The sequence below is a fragment of the Emydura macquarii genome, unplaced genomic scaffold (genome assembly GCF_026122565.2).
Source record: "Emydura macquarii macquarii isolate MOO-44397 ecotype Brisbane River unplaced genomic scaffold, CSIRO-AGI_Emac_v2 contig_3603, whole genome shotgun sequence".
Taxonomy (NCBI): domain Eukaryota; kingdom Metazoa; phylum Chordata; order Testudines; family Chelidae; genus Emydura; species Emydura macquarii.
The window spans coordinates 8,943,879-8,962,772 of record NW_027133740.1 but is presented as its reverse complement, the minus strand read 5'-3'; the positions used below and the strand labels follow the sequence as shown (position 1 = coordinate 8,962,772).

The 18,894-nt window shown below is 40.4% G+C and overlaps 1 protein-coding gene across 6 annotated transcripts in view; it reads left to right on the top strand.

Annotated features, from left to right (window-relative positions):
• The window catches only part of LOC137145597 (multiple epidermal growth factor-like domains protein 6), a 250,002-nt gene that overhangs the window by 197,251 nt on the left and 33,857 nt on the right, over positions 1-18,894 (top strand). For all 6 annotated transcript variants that reach the window (XR_010917683.1, XM_067536448.1, XM_067536447.1 and 3 more), the window contains 7 exons: positions 135-269; positions 1,777-1,911; positions 2,459-2,584; positions 4,228-4,359; positions 6,693-6,821; positions 8,986-9,117; positions 13,102-13,230. Coding sequence is in view for 5 of the 6 variants with exons in the window: in XM_067536448.1 (XP_067392549.1) it covers positions 135-269; positions 1,777-1,911; positions 2,459-2,584; positions 4,228-4,359; positions 6,693-6,821; positions 8,986-9,117; positions 13,102-13,230 (918 nt within the window). In the remaining variant the exon portion in view is untranslated. The remainder of the gene's footprint in view (positions 1-134; positions 270-1,776; positions 1,912-2,458; positions 2,585-4,227; positions 4,360-6,692; positions 6,822-8,985; positions 9,118-13,101; positions 13,231-18,894) is intronic.

Here is an 18,894-nt window from a genome sequence, read left to right as displayed (position 1 = left end):
GTATATATTTGCTCAGAAGCACAGTGAGCTTTTTGTTTTTCAGAAGTAGCACTCTCTGCAGGTGTGTGCGTAGACATTTTAAAATAAGTCATGCGTAATTATAAAGTTAACAATTCTATTTTATCTGGTTGCAGCTTGTCCCAAGTGGACCTTTGGAGCTGGTTGTTCAGAAGAATGTCAGTGTGTCAAGGAGAACACTCTGGCATGCAATGCTAGAAATGGTACTTGCACCTGCAAACCGGGTTATCAAGGGAACAAGTGCCAGAAAGGTATAATCCAATACCTGATCCTTTTCATTCTGGAAAGTCCTGTTTGTTTGTTACATCTCATATCTCTTCTCACATGCAGCCTTTCACTGCACCATACTTTAATATACTCTGCCAGTTGTTTCTCTATATTTTTCCTACCGCAGAGCCAGGTGGACATTTGGGTTCGTTGAGGATGCAGGAGTATAAATGAGGGTAGAATCTGCTCAGCTATTTTAACCTGAGCAACTGACACTTGCGATGTAAAGCCATTGAAGATAATGGGAGTTTTGCCATTGACTTCAATGGTTAAGGTCAAGATTTTACCCTAGGGATTTTTTACACCAATTTTTATTTTATAGCCCCTGACTGTATTTTGAGGCAGCAGAACTTTTTTGTGAATGATTGCGGCAGTGTGTTACTTATATCAGGTTTGCTGCTTTTTAATTTCTCCCTTTGTAGTTTTTTGTGGGTAGTACAAAGGAAACTATATTCTACAGTTATAGCTGAGTGTTTTCATAATTGTCTGTGGACAGTTAATGCAGTAATGCAATAAAGATACTTGTTTCACATTCCCTTTGAACTCTTATGCCATAGAGCTACTGGTAATATTTTGATGGAGTTGGGGTGGGCGGGGGGGAATAATAGTACTGATAATTATTAAATATCCTTAGTCCTCTTGGCAATGTGCTGCATCAAATCGGAGCATGCCTCTTCTCCCACCTCTGAACCCTGCACAAAGGCACCCAAACAGCGGAGGATATGAAGGGAAGCATTTTCGGGTATCAGAAGTAAAAGCTTCAAGAGAATCAGTAGACTGAATTATACAGGCGCTTTCAACAGCTGTTTCTCATGAATTCAAGCAATTTGTGTGCTTTGTTCTCTGATAAAAGCTAGGTCTTTTGTTGTTGTTGTTACTATAATTATTATTTATTTGTAATGTAGTGGTGATGGGGGCCCCATCATGGATCAGAGTTCCATTGTGTAGGCACTACACAGCAAGACAAAATGTAGAGAGAAGTGTACTCTAAGGGTCAAATTCTCCTCTCATACCACTTGCAACTCTACTAAACTGCTGCACTGATTAAGTGACAGAAAATTAGGACCATATTCTGCCCTTGATTATATGCACAAAACTCCCACTGACGTCAATAAGTGATACATGGGAATATCAGAGAGCAGAAATTGTCTCTCTGACTCTTGTTCTCTTCTACGGTTATGCAAACCCTATGCTGTGCTCATCTTAGGCTGGAACTTGAAATCTGTATTTAAACAGGTCCTTAGCCAGCATGTGGCTGTGTATTCTGGGTGGTGTTTGGAGAGAACATCCCATGTGTAATGACCCCTTTTATGTTTAATGTAAATGTTTAAATTTATGCCATAGTGAATGCAGCTAGATTATCAGTTACATTTCCTTTCAATGTTGGCATTTCTATATCAAATATATTTTCTACTAAATTATCTAGTGACTTTTCAATTTTCTCAGCTACTCCTTGTTCTAACATATGTTTTGTGCACTCACGTTTTTCAGAGTGCATGCCTGCTTTTTATGGAGCTGGCTGTAAGCTGAAGTGCAATTGCCCTGCTGATGCTGTATGTGACCAGGAGACAGGAGACTGCAAGCATCCATGCCCACCAGGTTTCCATGGAGAAAGGTGCCATTTATGTAGGTACCTGGATGCATATTTCAATGGGAGATGTAAAAGTGGGTCAAGAAATTCAGCCCTGGAAAACCCAAGTTCAGATAGCAAAATTCTAGATATATCAGCTAAAGCCTACAGACTCCCACTAGGATGGGAAATCAGTGGGAAATCTAAATATAGAATGTAGACAGCTCATTTTAATTCTGGACAAGAGGCTGGTTCTTTTTCCAATGATATTGTCTACTTCCAGAGATGGACAATTGAAAGGAAGTGCAGGTTCATCCTGCCTGCCACCTAAAATGAGGATAAAAAATTGAGGATAATTAAGAATACTTATTATGTGTCCAAGTAACTTAATGTTTCCTTCTAAAGCTTCAGGCCTAAGTTTTCCAGAGTTCTGTTGCACAGTTAATTAAAGATCACAAATTATTGAGACACTGGCACTAAAGTAGGTGACTATATAGCAGCACTATCTAGATTAAAATTGCTATTGGTGATGCTTTCTAACACCTCAGAATGTTTTGTTATGATAACCACCACGGTCAATGTCCTCTGGCTTCTTTTGAACAGCCTGTAGCCCAGGGAAGTTTGGTGTGAACTGCAGGCAGAGCTGTGGCTGTGCAGGAGCACCATGCAACTCAGAGACTGGGCAGTGTATGTGCCCTGCAGGAAAAACAGGTGCTGCATGTGATCAAGGTATGCTTGATACTTGGATAGATTATTGCGCAGGGAACTTCAAACCTTAACCTCTGTGGAGGTGGAGTGGGGAGTCTGGGAAGAAATTAAATCATTCGAATGTCCATAAAAATGGGCACAAGGTGTCACCCTCTATCTGCAGAGCAGGCAAGCTCATGTAGCCACATGGACTTCATCCATTTAATGGAATCACTCCGAGGTGGTAGGAGTTAGTTCAGTCACCCTGCCCGTTCGTTCCATTGCCTTTGTGAAAACTGCCACCAGAGGTGCTGGTTATAATGGTGTTTTGTGTAAGGATATCAGGGAAGTTGTACTAGTGTTGAATTTCAGAGCTGTCAGCAGGTCTGTGCTGCTGTGAACACAGTGCCTCAGGCCTGGCTCGTGGCTGTTGCTCCTTCAGCTGCTGAGGGAGCAGTGGGGAAAAAGTACAGAGCTCAGAGATAATATGGAAAGAGGGTCTGGGCATCCCCCTAGTCATCCTAAAACCAGTAAGGGAAATGGGGGGGGAGACAGGTGAGGGAGAAAAAGATGGGGAAGAAGGGGAAATAATAGCCCTCGTGGTAGGAGGAAGGAAGAACAAGGTGAAGGGATGGGGAAAGGGGAGAAACATGAAGCACTGGAAACAATCACAGGAAACTCTTCTTCCACTTCTTACCCAGGGCTTGGCTGTTGCTCTGTGGACAAGGACATCTACCCACTCAACTGGGACTGCTGACTGGTTATCTCATTAATAAGATGACTAAGGAAAGGATGAGGAGCTGGGAAATCTGGGTTCTGCTCCCATCCCAGTCACAGATTACCTTGTGTGCCTCCATTTCCACCTCTGTAAAATGGGGATTATGATGAATTTTACAGGGGTGCTGGGAATTAATATTTGTAAAGCGTTTTGACATCCTCAGCTGGAAAGCAGTATAGTAATGCAGAGAACTGCTTTTATAACTAATTCGTTCACACACATCCCCATTTCTCATTTTCTGATGGGCTTCCCCTTCCCGACAATATGTGTAATTCTGAGATTTGTTTATCCCTGCCTGAAATCCTGATGCTTCACAAATGTTCACTGACGGAGAAGCTCAGAGATCAATGGAGTGTCATTCCCGTCCATCGAGCTGAGAATATTGGAAATTAGAAATCAGCCCAAACCAAATCCCAAACCTGAGCCTCTCACTCTTTCCCTAAAGCTCTGCTCTCTTCCCAGCATTTCCTTTCCAACTCTGGCACCATTGCTCCTGGAAACACAGTAGGCTGTTCTATACTCTGCGGCTGTGTTCTTTCTCCAAAATCTCTGTTCTAACTGAGATCCTCCTTTTCCTCTTCTGTGCTATGTAACCCACTCTTCAGATACATCAAAACCAAGCACAACACTATTGTATTGCAAACCACACAGAAAAACATGCCCTTTGTGATGGAAGTTGGAAGAGAGCCCCTGTCTCTGGTTAGATGTTTTTTCAAAGGGCTGCAATACAATATCGTGTTGATTTCTTTGGGGGGTTTGTCACGGAAGTGCGGTCGATCCATAAAGGTAATATAAGAGTTCTCTTTCCAGCTCAGCTTTATTTATTTTTTTAAACTCCCTGAAGTAACAGCAGGAATCTGCAACTGTCTTGAGGTAACAAATGGTTCTGTGATCTTCTTTCTTATAGATTGCCCTGATGGTCTCTGGGGAGTAGACTGTCAGTTCTTCTGTGAGACCTGCAAGAATGGAGGGAAATGTAACAAAGAGACTGGAATCTGTGATTGCCCTCTGGGATACACTGGGAAATCGTGTTACATACGTAAGTCATCCAACTACACTGGTCAATAAAAGAAAGTCATTAGAGAAATCAGCTTTAGCAGTGAATTATGACCTATCTATTTGATATTTGGTGTATTAGGATATGCTAATAAAAGTTTCAAATGCAGTACAAATTGACCAGGTTGGATTTATGGTGTTTGCCAGATAGAGATTAGAGAGGAATTCAAGTGATGAGCTAAACAGCTGCCCCAAAATAATTTTAGGGCTTGTCTACACTTACCTCCGAGATTTGGCAGCAGTGGACCAGAGTTACGCAAGCTATACAAAAAACTTTTGTGTAACTCCCATCGACTTCTCTGCTTCTCTTCTGCGCACCGTCTTCACTAATACGTTGATTTCTGGATCGACTGAGCTGGTCTTCACTGACTGCTCAGTCGATCTAGAGAAGTTGATCTGACGGCGGCGAATTTGCCGCCGTCAATGAAGACGTAGCCTTAGAACCAACAGACCTACTGTATGGCATCATGCTGGCAGAGAGAAAATGCTCAGTATCTGACCATACTAAAAGTAAAATAGGCTGACTTTCAATGGGAGTTGGGTATCTAGCTTTCTTATGGTCTTTTGAAAATCTCAGCCATTGGGTAACACAGGCTTTTACTTCTAGTCACCAGTTCAAATGTAGTTTATGTTGGTGATGAATGCAAATAATTCCCATCTAGTGACCGTTTGGTGGTCTCAGTCGAAGCCCTGATGGACAGGTGGCCATATCACAAAACTGCTGCCATATAGCATTAATAGGTACATTTGGCATTTAGTTATCTCCCTCAGTTGAGAGATCATGGACAGAATAGGTGGTGAATAAACTAAAATCTCTCCCAAAGTGATTCAGTCCGGAACTGAGATTGAGCTGTTTGGTCAGATAATATTGGAGAGCTTGTAATGGTGCTGCTTGTGAAGAACCTGTTCTGTGACTAAACAAGGGACTTCAGTCTTCCAGGGCTGTAGTCAAGTCCTTTTCAAAGGAACTAAAGAACTAAAGAAAGGAACTTGAAAAGAAAATCTCCAACTCACCAGCTCATATATTGTTTGGAGTCTGAGTTGAAAGAGAAAGTAATATCCAAGGAACCAGTAATGAAAACCTATTCTAAATCATCATGTTACCACAATTCAACTCTCAGCTGTTAGAAGAGCTATTAAAAGATAGAGTATATTTTTGCTGTTATTGTGTGTTAAACTGTAGTGGAGAGTACTGTACTTATTAGTTGTGATATCTGGTACTGTGAAAAACTTAAACAGTAGCAATCAGCAATTAAAAAGTAGTTCATAGGTAATACTTGAACAGCTGTTAAAGATCTCTGGATGTCTCAGAACTAAAGAAAGGCCCAGAAAGGTCTAGCAGTTCAAATTATGGTGTACGGTATTTTGGTTAAAGGTGTGTCACTTTTCTGGATATCCTGTTATGGTGATAATGTTATTATTTATTTGTACTGCGGTGGTATCCAAAGGTCCATATCAGAAAAGGAGCCCTGTTGTGTTAGGTGTTCTCCAAACACACAGGCAGACGTGGTTCTGTTCAGAAGGATCTAAAAATGTTGCAGGTGAAACACCTAAAGAGAGAGTGGGGACTATAAGGGCATGGAAACATCTAAATTCCTACACTGGGAGTATAGTTTGTCCCTCTTCATATCTTGCATGGATCTTGATAATCTATCAGAGGTAAGGGCTGCCATTGATCAACATGCCCCTTTGGCCCCATTCTAGCTCCAGGTCCCACTCTTAGTGAGAGCACTGTCCCGGCTCCTAATGTCAAATATGACATTCAGCTTTGGCCTGGAATGTCACAGACATTCATAATTCAGGATTTGGGCCTGTGCAATCACCACTTCAGCAGGAAGTTCCCATTGCATATTTCCATTAACTAACTGATTTATTGGGCATGATGTGGCATTTCTTCTTTTGATTGTGTAGAAAATGCAGTGGGAAAGGAAGCATGTACACTTGTACAGCAGTGGCCATTTTATGCCTTGAGCTTCAATAAAATGAGACTGGAGTTCAATGTTTCTTGGAATTTCAGATCACTGGGCCAAATTCTACTCTTGCTACACCAGTGTAAATCTGGAGCAACACCACCTAAGTCAACTGAGTAACTTCCAATGTGTGGGATTAAGCCTTATTAGGACCGGCTGTTTTAGAACATAACCTGTAGATGGCTTCATTCATTTTTATTTTTATTTTCTGTATTTGATTAATACATGATTCAGAAGACAGAAGGAGAGGAGAACAAATGAAGTTGTTGCTGCCTCATTTGAAATGACAGCCTATGTTTGAGTTAATATATAGGAGAAAACTACCATCTGTCTTATCTGTTTTCAGCCTGTCCCAGTGGTTATTATGGGCAAAACTGCCTGCTGCAGTGCAGCTGTAATAGCAATGCTCAGTGCCACCATGTTACCGGAGAGTGCACATGTCCTCCTGGCTGGAGTGGCCATGACTGCAAACGTCGTAAGTCAAAAACATATCCTCTGTACTCAACATGTGCTGTCTTTCCTAAACTTAAATGGAAGCCAAAGGAACCAAAGCTCTGTTTGTTCTTAGACTATTAAACTTTTTAATATGTTTCTGCTAATCTTATTGTTTCTGAAATTGTGTATTTATAGGTTTATACAGTCTGGGTGGTGATAATCCTTAATTATCTATGTTCATAGTATTGAAATAGATGACTGATGAAGCACAAAGTGTTGATATAAGCACCTAATTTAACATTATGCATCCATTTTCTCAACACCGTCTGTGCCATCAGCATTTTGACTGACAGCCAGTTTTGTTTTTCATTTCCAATACAGCTTAGTTTTAAGATTAATTCCCAATCTTTCACTTTGTCTTGGGAAAGACTTAGCTCAACAAGTGAGTGGCACAGATGGTTATGTGGCATAACGTCACTCCCTGACTTGTGAATATAAATGCTGTGTGAAATTCTGCTCTCTCTCACAACACAGTATAATAATAATACCTGGCTCTTATATAGAGCTTTTCAATAATAGATCTCAAAGTGCTTCACAATCTTTAATGTATTTATCTCCACAACTCCTAAGGAGTTAGGGAAAAGTACTATTATTCCTATTTTACAGATGGAGAACTGAGACACAGATTGTTCAAGTATTTCAGTATTGCTGTGTTCAGCGTTGCAATGCCTACCTGATTAAGGAGGCTATATATCATTTGCAAAAGGGATTTAGACACTTAGGAGCCTTAATCACATTGAGTGTCACACCTGCACATGCCCAGTGGCAGTGGCATACTATTTGTTTTTTTATTATCATCAACCTTCTTGTAAAATGGAGTAGATTTTGTGCCTGGGCTGGCAAACGGTAACGCTGGATCTATAAGGATGATTTTAGAACCACAGCAGTTGTTCTGATGATAGACAGACTGTGGCAAGTCTCTATTACTTCTGCTTGTGCTAAACTTTGGGCTGGGGGCAGGGGACTTTCCCAGGAACCCAGTAAACCCAGTGAAAATTCACAGTGTTTTCTTGTTGAAATTCTGGAGACGTAACACGGGTTTCCGGTAAATTGAAATGTGCTATGCCTTTTTGGGTCACTACACAGTAGAGCTGGTCAAAAAAAGGTAAATAAATTTCACACAGAACTTGAAAAGAAATGAAACTGTTTCATCTAATTCAAAGTGTTCCATGAAAATTTTCATTTTTTGACTGAAAACGTCAAACTTTTAGAAATCTGTTTCATTTTACAGTGGGAAAAACATTCTTTAAAAAAGTCCCTCCTTTTTTCCAGAGGAAAGTAAAAAAGAAAATATAAAAGGTCTTTTGTCCCCAATTAAATGCACTTTATTCAAAAAATGAAGTTTCTACAAAAATGAGAACTTCTCTCTGCACAGAAATGAATAAGCCTTATGCAAAGTAACACTGTCCAAAATTTACAAACTTGAGAATCTAGAATTAGTCACTTAAATCTACATTTAAGCACCCAAATCAGTGTCCAGATTTTCAGAGATGCTGAGCAATTGCATCACCCATTGACTTTGTTTGACATTCACAGATTCATATATGTTTTAAGGTCAAAAGGGACTATTGGATCATCTAGACTGATCTCCTGTATAACACAGGTCATAGAATTTCATCCAGTTACATCTGTATTCAGCCCCAAAACTTATTTGACTTAAAACATTTCTTCCAGAAAGGCATTCAGTCTTGATTCGAAGAGTTCAAAAGGTGGAGAATCCACCACTTCCCTTGGTAGTGTGTTCCATTTGGTAATCACCCTCACTGTTAAAAATGTGTGCTTCATGTCTAATTTGAAATTTGTCTGACTTTAACTTCCAGTCATTAATTCTTGTTATTCCTTTCTCTGTTAGGTTAAAGAGCTCTTTAGTATTTTCTCCGCAGGAAGGTACTTATAGTTATGAGTGCTCATATTTTCTGAATTTTAAATCACTTTGATCTAGGTTCTTTAATATCAGTTTATGCGTTCTGCCCTCAGCATAACTCCATTTACTGCAATAGAACCTATTCCTGTTTACCTCAGATGAGGATCTGGCCCTAAATGCCTGTCTTGTACCTATTTTCTAATCTCTCATCCAAATGTAACTCTGCCTGCTACCTTAAGCATGAAGTTCAGTCTTGTGTAAATGTTGTGTTGCTTTGCAGCTTGCAATGCTGGCCATTGGGGACAGCACTGTGAAAGCCTGTGTGTCTGCAATAACAGCGATGGTAGCTGTGACCCGGTCACTGGGATTTGTTTCTGTCAAGCTGGATTCATTGGGAAACACTGTGAGCAGAGTAAGTGCAATCACATCAAAGTGGGGAATTCACAGGATCAAGGAGAAAAATTATTTTTCCTTTTCATTATTTTTAGGAAGGCATTGAAGTTGGAGTTCTCCATGGACAGGAGAATGTACACCTTTCGGGAGGCTCGGATTTCAGCAGTGCTAGGCAGGTTAATTAAGCATTGGGATTCCAAAAGAGTTATTTTCAGAATAGTTTTGGATTAAACAGCTACTTTGGCAATTAGACTTCTTGTTAGGGTGATTAAATTGCATATATCTGCATCTTTGCTCTCTTGTATCAGATTTTAAGGTGCTTGCCCTTTCTTCCTACTCCTTTAGAGCTCAGGTGGGTAGAAATCCTCTTCATGTCCATAATGGATGCACACATACGTATGCTGGTATCCTCCCTTCGTTATAACCCATATCCTGATGCCAATCTCTTTCCCAAAATATCCCTCATACCATATCAGCTGTATATACATAATACTGTAATGGGCAAGATTCCTTTCTGCCCCTTATAGCAATCAGGTCGTGCCCTAAAGCATAAGATTTGAACACCCCATCTTCCCATCCCTAACGACAAATGCCATTGTAGATCCGAAAATGATTCAGCTTCAAAGTGTAGTTGCCATATTTTACCTCATGACACAAGTTTTGTGGATCGTATTTATTTAATTCATGATGTGAAGAAAGGAATAAATGAAAAGAGCAAGAGAGACACCAGGAGGAAGGAAGATTTAAAAAGGGAGGAGAATGAGCTTTTGGTCATGCCTATTGGCTTCCTTGTCAAAGTAGCTGAATATCACAAAGATAGGAGTCTTAGATAGTCCTAAAGTACTATTCTTAACTAGATTTCATTTGCTTTAACTCTTCTGATGTCAGTTCAGTCAAGTGACTCCTCATTCATGGGTAGATTTAGATATGATCCTTGGGATCAGGTCCCAGCAGTCAGTGAGGATCTGGACATAGTTTTGTGCAACTGAGCAACAGGCAATACAATGAACAGCTGATTGCTACCAACTGTTCACTTGATGGTGTAGTAAGGAGGCAGAAAAGAAGCATCTTAAATCCCCAGATCACCACCTAAATTCCATAGATTGTGTTCCAACGTGACTGGAATGGCAGCAGCCAGTAATTGTGTAATTCTGACTCAGGCAGCATACAGGTGCTGCACACTGCTCAATGTTCTGGTATATCTGGGCCCAGTGTAAAGGGCCATTAATCCTCACTTGTTCCATGTTATGGAATGATTATGGTATTTCCTAGTCATACTAGACTTGTGAAGCGTAGCTGTTCACACAGCCACGTGTGACACTGAAGTGATATATTGGCCATGTCTGTTCGTCCTGAAGGCACTGCCAATTGTTGAGAGTTGGAGGTAAGTGCTGGCTCCATATTATGCTGAGAAATCCCTACAGGTTTAAAAAGGGAGAGAGAGGAAGAAGAAATGTCATTGTTTTTTTCTGTGAACGTTTCAAAATAATCTACTGATATTTATCCCAGTGTTGACTCAATCAGATTTCTGTACATGCACAACGGTAGAAAAGCCTATTCTACCTCAGGGAAAAATGCTCCCCCCAGTATGCCAATGCACGATTACATAGTTTCTGCTACTAAACGGAATCTACTTTTAGACATTCTCAAGTTTCCAGAATCAGACTCTACTTACTCCATAAATCCAGATATAGCCTCATATTATTAAGTAGAAAATACAGAAGAAAAATAAACCCCATTTGGTAGAGTAAATGATGGGCCTACTTCCAAATTACAGCTGTCTGTTATTTCCATAAGTCCTTATACTAGGATTCACGTGGGCAATTGTGAACATGATTCTGCATGCTTCAGCTATTTTCTGTAGTTCTTTCCTTCCATTTTTTAACAGAAGCTATTTTTTTTATTATTATGTTAAAGAATGACCGCATGCTCAATGCTCTATAGGGCAGGAAGTATTTATATCTTGTCTTTTAGAGTCTTTCTATTGATATGGTAACAAGATCTTTGTCATCTGATTATTGATCTACTCCTGCTGCTTATTTTGATCCTTGCCTAAAAGTTAGGATCCTTCTTTACATTACAATCAGTTCAGTTCCTCTTCAATTTTGGGGTGCATATTGGTGTACATTAACATTGTAGCAAACTTGTTCCTGCCTGAATGGGGTTAATTCTCTGAGATGCAAGCCAGCAATGTCACTGCTGAAAAGCACTGCTCCATAGACATCACCTCACAAACATCCTCTCAAAGCTAAAGCCATAGAGGACCTGTGGGTGGTGAATACCATGGTGAGATCAGTTGAGAGCTTCGCACTCATTAGACCTCTTGGATGCTTCTTTCCACAGCCAGCCTGAGTTTGGCCCTGAAACTTCAGGTGAGGAATAAGCAATGACAGGTGCAATTGAGCTTTTAAGAAACAAATATGCTCCTACATTTTTCCTAATTAAAAAGGATAAGGGAAGAGAAATGCAGAAAGCAGATTTAGCCTTGGGATATGCAACTCCATTGATATAAAGGGAATTTTGCACCAGTGCTGAATTTGGCCTATAAAACACAAGGAGAGCTATTTGTCAACAAAGGCCCAGATTCTCTGGTCTGATCTAGCTGTGCTCAGCCAAAGGCCAGAAGTTAGGGGAGAAAAGGTGGATTTAAGCCACCTTTACATTCAACCCAATATTTACAACATACTGACTTCACTCCAAGAAACTGTTCCAGTAGCTGGGGATCACCAGTGTACAGGGACAACTGGCCATGCCCCCAACACGGATGTGGCCAGGGAAGGAGTGGTGTAGAGCTGCATACCAACTCCTTCCCACTTGGGGATTCCCTTTCTAATAGGAAGCTGTCAGGAAACTGGTTAATCCAACTTTCCTGTCGTTTTGACCAGCCAGAATACTAACTAGTTCCTGTAAAAATCAGTTTTATTATACTTCCTGATTCAAAGATGTACTTCCTCATCTTTGAAAGCCCACAGGTGCCACATCAAGTTGCTGCTTTGTGCTCTGTGATATTTTCCAGATTGCTTAAAAATGACTTTGTTGATACAAATGTTAAAATCCTTCCCATTTAAAGGGATCTGGCAGATATCTACACAACTCACTTCAAAATAAGTTTGCGGGACTTATAAACTTTCAGGGAGACCCTGCATTATTGTGTCTAGGTTAAACTATCTCTACCATTCATCTCTGTCTAAAGTGTGTTTAATGTAAATTAGCCAACTGGCCCTATTTGAATGGCTTTTTTTTTTTTTTTTTTTTTTTTTTTTTTACAGTCTTGGAGGATATTATTTGCATGCTGAAGTGATGATGTTTTTTCCTTAAGATAGCGAGTGATATACCGGTCTCTCCTTTAAACTCCTAACCATTACTGCTATGAAAATCTAAGTCTCTAAACCATCCCCCAGATGTAATGTTTTGGCTTGAATTTTTCCAAGCAGAGCCCGTAAGTAGGGCATGCAGCTTTCAGTTTGGAGCTTTCCAGATATTCTCTCTCACTTTCATAGGTTCTACTGTAGAATCTGGATTGCAGAAAAAAGGTTGGTGGAGAAGGCAGGAACTGGGGTTTAAGGACCAACATTAGGAATTCTCCATGGTTTACCCTTCCCAGCAGGTGAACTTTCATGGGATTTGGGCAAATAAGTGATTCTAGACCAGTGTGTGGTACACATCCAATCAGAACCTAGGAATTTGGAAGTTGTAATTTTTGCAACTGTAGACTTTGTTGCTTTTCTGTTTAGTATTACAGAACTGACTGCATCCCTCAGATCTCCCTCTTTCCCTAAAACATACCTTAATATAAAGCAACAAAACCTTCCAGCAGCAGCCAACATCTCAAAAAGAATACTTAATGTTAACTATTTTCAGGGTATAGAGATAAGTCATGGTCTTCCACTTCTGAACAGAAAAGGTTCAAAAGTACTTTAGAATTGCAAACTGATCACTGATTGTACCACAGGGATCTGTGCCAGATTCAGCTCGACACCCAGCTTTTATTCTTTCGGTGCAGGATGTCCTAAAGGAACCTTTGGACCAAATTGTAAGTACAGCTGTCAGTGCAAGAATGGAGCTGCCTGTGATCATGTGAGTGGAGCCTGTACTTGTGCGGCTGGCTGGACAGGAACTTTTTGTGAAAAAGGTACATTTCCCCCTTGCCCTTTCACATCAATGCAAATGTTTCTCACAGATCACTGTAGAGCTGGTTTTATAATCAGCAGGATTTGCTCTAGGTGAACCATCCAACTAACTGGAATATCCTAATTAAATCTGTTTATAACCCAGCCCAGCAGGGTACGTAAACACATGCCTAACATTAAATTTGTGACTTGTTGGGATTACTCATCTGCTTAAAATTAGGTATGTGTTTAAGAATCTTGTTGAATTGGAGCCTTTTTCAAAGAAAATCTCATTGGTTTAATATGGAGAAAAACATTGCCTAAGTTTTGAATTCTTTCACTGTCCTTTTAGCACTTACAAAATTATTTTAGGATGAAACATCTCCCCCAATAAACTACTTAAGGAGACACATCTTTCTAACATTAAAGTCTACCACTGCATCTGTTATCACCTAGTAACTTGCTAAAATGAAGTAACGGTTATTTTGGATTGGATTTTGTACATATAGATCTGTTGCGCATTCTTGTGATGTTGTTGTCACACCATAAGCTATGCAGAGACTAAAAGAAAGATATATTGGCTGGGATACAGTAAAAATAATGTGTATGTCATCTGTCATTTTGCAGAAATATCTGACTATGATTTGTCACACATTTTATAGACTGTGCTCATTAAACCAAACCTTGGATGTTTTGTTTCACATGCAAAATTGTCAGTTATCTTAGGTAGGTAAGAATGCGTGTGTTAGGATGAGACAGATTATTCACTCATGCATCTACTGTCCTCTAGTGGAAAGGAAAGACTTTGCAAATTCCATACTAATGTACTCATAACAGAATATTCAACAGACTACAAATCTTGAAAATTGCACATATTATTTCCTTTTTCATTCTGTCCAGGAATATTAAATGAAAATAATCAGTCAAGTTCTGCTGGAGAAATTTGTTATGTAATTTGTGAACATTGTGCAAAGCTCTTTTTTAAAATACCCACAGCCTTATTTTTTTTATTCAGTTCTTTTTTCTGTTTTGAATAAAGAATTTTCTGAATAAAACCATAAAAAGGAAATGATTTGTGCATGAAAAATTAAAAACCATAAAATACAAATATGGTCACTTTTCACAACAGCCTTTTCCTTATAGATCTCCATGAGCACTCACAATGCCCCGCTGGGCAGCCTGAAACTATTTAGTGGCAGCAGTGCAACACTCTGCTGATTAGAGCAAGGTGAATCTTTTTCAGCAAATAGTAAAGTTGCCCCAAAAAAATGCATTTTTCAGGGTCCTGAAACTGTTCACAAATTTTGATCAAATTAGGAGATTTTGTCTGACCACCTTCCAGTCATGCATTAAGTGACATGACTAACATCTATCAGACTCCTTCTCTCTCTCTCATTCAAGTCGAGGGGAGAATTGTGTGCAGTGTAATGCTTTGTTTTGGTAGGGGGTTATTTTTGGAGTTTTGGTGGTGGTGAAGCCGAGTCAGAAGAATGCACTTTGACCTTGGAGCAGACAGTTGTGAGGTTTGTGATAGGGGTTCATTCCTCACTCCTGGCCACTGCCCAGTAAAGCTTTCTCCTGCTCACACGAGCTTTTACCTTTATGGTAGAAAGTTCAACTGTGCTCAATGAATGGAGTTGTTGCCTACGTTTTTTGTCCTGGAGCTTAAGATTATTTAGGGTCTGCCTTCACTGCAGAGTTATCCTGACTTGCACTCAAGTTACTCCTACTTATCCTGACTTGCACTCAAGTAACTCTTCTCAGGTTACCATGGCTCAAGAGACAGCAGCCACATTGTGAAGTAACACTCGAGCTGTTGTGTCCACATGGGCACTGCACTCCCTCATGTGTGACAATACGAATTCTGGGGGCATATCCCATGGTTCTTTGTGCTGCAGTAAACTCTGTGAATTCTTTCCCAGTGAATTGTAGGAGAACTTGTTTGTCCTTTCTGGGCACACAGTGGAAGGGGAATTGTGGTAAGCCATTGGAGGATTAGGAGTACATAAGAGGAGTTAGCATGTGTCCATTGTACAGTATGGTTGTATTAGCAGCTGATGAATTGTGCTAAATTAATCTGTAGCCTAAACTCTCTGACAGGCCAGTCAACTCCAGATAAAAGCCATGACTACACTCAAGTGAAGGTGTTTTGTATGTGGATGGGACTTGAGTTAGGGGCAACATTTAATCTATAACATGAGTTAAATCTGCAATAAGGACAACCCATCTGCAGTAAAGACAGGCCACTGAACATCTTGAAGATAGTGACCAAGAGTATGAACTTGACTTGATATTTTATGCGAAACCAGGGTAGATAATGGAGGACAGTTGTGGTGTGACTTGTATTGCTGAGGGCATGCACTGCAATGTTGTATGCTAGTTGCTATTTTCTAAGAGCTGATGGCTTCATGCCCAGGTATATTGCATTGCTGTAGTCCAGACAGGAGGTGATGAAGGCATGAGTAACCAAGACTTGGGTATCATCTTCCAGGATGGGACAGGGTCCCTGTAGGCAACTGGAGATGACAAAAGGAGTTGCTGCTAATGCTTTCCTCTGCCCACCTCAGTCTTGCTGCATTACAGCTTCAACCAGCTGTTCTTCCTCCATGATATGATCTTGTCCAAGCGCCAGGCCCTCTTTGGTAGTGGTATGATAATGTGGGTGAAGGATAAGTAAAGCAAAGTCATTCAGGCACCTTCTGAAGCCACCTGTTTGAAAATGTCATGCCCTTACACCATCTTTCAGTGGTGCACAACTGAGACGTTATCATTGGAAAAGAAAACCCCAAATCCCTATACTTCCCCATGGCATTTCACTGGGTTAGCAAAGGGGTTGAGCAGCTTTCTTTGGTGCAAGTAGTTGAGGTTTGCAAACTGGCCTTTTTATTTAAAAAAAAAAAAAATACTTTCAAGAGGCCAGATTGTTGGGATGAGGTGCACATGGATCAACCAGCAAGGACTGAAATGTATCATCTTCCAGTGGTTGAAACCTGAAAGTGATTCGAACAGAGTGCAAAATACTGCACAGTGCAAATAAACTGTGCATGTTCCAACAGATCTAGAATAATCAAAGGAAAATAAATAATTTCCAATTGTTCTCTGTGAGTAATGCTAATAGCAAATCTCTTTCCTATCTGTGTTGAGAACGTTCTATACATTTACGTGCCCATTCTCATCAAATGTCATCTTGAGGTCTTTAAACTTAGAGGATAGTAATTCAGGCACAAATGGGTAGAGACTTGCAAATCTGCAGATATCTGCTTTGTATCTGTGGACCATATTTGTGGATTGTGGATCAGATGTAGATACAAATTTTGCATCTGCACAGGGATCTACAAATGGGGTTCTCACAGTTTGGGGTAGTGTGGTGAACTTGAAAAAGCAGGATGGCAAAGTTCTGTAGTCTCTGGATTTGATCAGGGCATCCTTCTTTGCTATCTCTAGCAAAGGTATTTCTCTCTTGTACACTAAGTCCTACACACTGCTGGAAGTTGATATGCAGTATACAGTGATTCCGTTAAGAGTTGGAACCACATGTAGTAATTTCTACCTTGCAGCTTGATATCAGCCCTCCCACCAATAAGAATAAACAGAAGGCTAACTAATACTTTCTGAGTGTTTGACACCAATATATGTTCTATTTTCCCATTTCTCTGAGACAGCATGTTTAGAAGTACAGTAAGTCTCAAAGCATTCATGTGATCTTGAAGAAGACATAGGTTGGACTGACGGAAGAAAAGATTTGCCATTCCACTTGGAGTAAACGAGCCAGTTGTATGAAATCATATGTTAAAAAAAAAAGAGCCAAGCTGCCGTTGTCAAGGCAAAGTGAGATTCCAAAGCAGACCTTGCACTGTGCTACCACTACTAACTTTTGCCACCAGAGGACATACACTCACTTTCTGTTTTAGTCCACTGATATCTACAGATATTGCATTGGATTTCATTGTATTATAGGTGGGGCAGGTAGCAACACTCTTTTCTAAGACCCCATTTTCCGTTGCAGCAGCAATGAAAGGATTAGATTGGGACATGGAGCCTTATGGTGAGAAGTGGAGGGACTGGGAGCTGGCAGGTGGGGAATATGAGGGTGGGGGGCAAAGCATGGGAAACTGGGACTGATTGGGCAAGGAATCTTGGACAGGAATGAGAAGTCCAGGAGGGTGTTGGGGCTGTGGCTGGCGAGGCAAGGACACAGGAACAAGGAGCCAGGGGTATGTGGGCAGGAGATGGTGAGGAGAGACAGGACTGGGACAGGAGCAGACAGGATCAGGCTTGGAGGGGAATGGGCAGAAGAGTTTGTGTCCACTAGAGAACACAAGGATTTCTTAGTCTCAACATTCCTCTGTTGCCATCTGTGAAACTCACTGGCAAATTGGCAAAATCTCCCTCTAGTGACTGCTCCGGACAGAGGATAGCAACCTCTTATTGGTATTCGTTACTCAGTTAGTTCATATGGCAGAAGTCTGTGCGGTGGATCGCTAAACATTCCATCCTTGCTGATGATCCATGCCGGTGTCAGGATGATTCCATGTGATGGCATTTCTGGGGAGGGGGAATTTGTTTGTTTGTGTTTTGGGTAATTTCTTTTTTAAAATATATTAGAAAATTATACATACAAAACTTCTCATTTTACCAAGGGGGAACTGAGGCACAGAGGGATTAAGGTCAGAAGCATCCACCAATTTTGGGTGCCAGTTTTAGATGTCTATGTATAATGATACTACTGCATCTTACAGGGGTGTTGTCAAATTTAATTCATTAATGTTTGTTGAGCACTCAGATACTATAGTAATGGGCACCATGATGAAATTAATAATCCTGTATTCAGAGCAGAGTTTAAATAGTGTACAGTAAATAAGGCCCAGTGCCACACATTGAGCAATGTGGATAAAACAAAATATTGCATAGCTGCTCATTTAGTGAGCACCATCCATCCAGTGCACTGAATAAGGGAGAGGTCCTGTGGAAAAAATAGTACATGGTCATATAACCATCATAATGCAGATGCACAAGGGGACTGAATTAAGGTTGCACAGGCAACCTTAATTCTGTCACTTCCTAACTTTTGAGAGTTTGATCTTGCAAGCTTAGCATTTTTTTAGCTTAGTATTTTGCACATAATATGGATAGAGAAATCTTTCGACCACCGAGACAATCATTGATAGTTTATTCCCGCTACTTGTAGTGCTCCTTATTGGTGCATACATAGCCAGAATCAGCAAACCTAATCTTTCTCACACTCTCCAGGTATATTTAATGACCTCAAGAGGCCCTGCCACATTTAGTTTCCCTTGATGTTCTTTGCTTACCTCTGGGAATTATCTGCTACTTCTAGCATGTTTTTCATGTAAACACTGAACTGCAACAATATATCCTGTATTTGTTTTGCAAAACTCTTTAGAAAGATGGCAGGACAGTTAATGGGATCGTATGTCCCCAAGTCTAAAGATAAGGAGATGGGACAGGGATGGGGATGGTCTAAATTGTGTTATACAAAATTGCCTGACCTCTTGAAAGCCACCTGCTCTCCATGTGTACCTCACCTAGCACTGGGAAGTCTTTAATTTCTTTACTCTTTTTAGGCTATTCACTAGAGTGCTCTCCCTTTTTCACTCCTCCTTTTAATAACATAACCACTGGTTTATGTGAATTCACATTCATTAGCTGTCTAGTCTTGTGGCTTT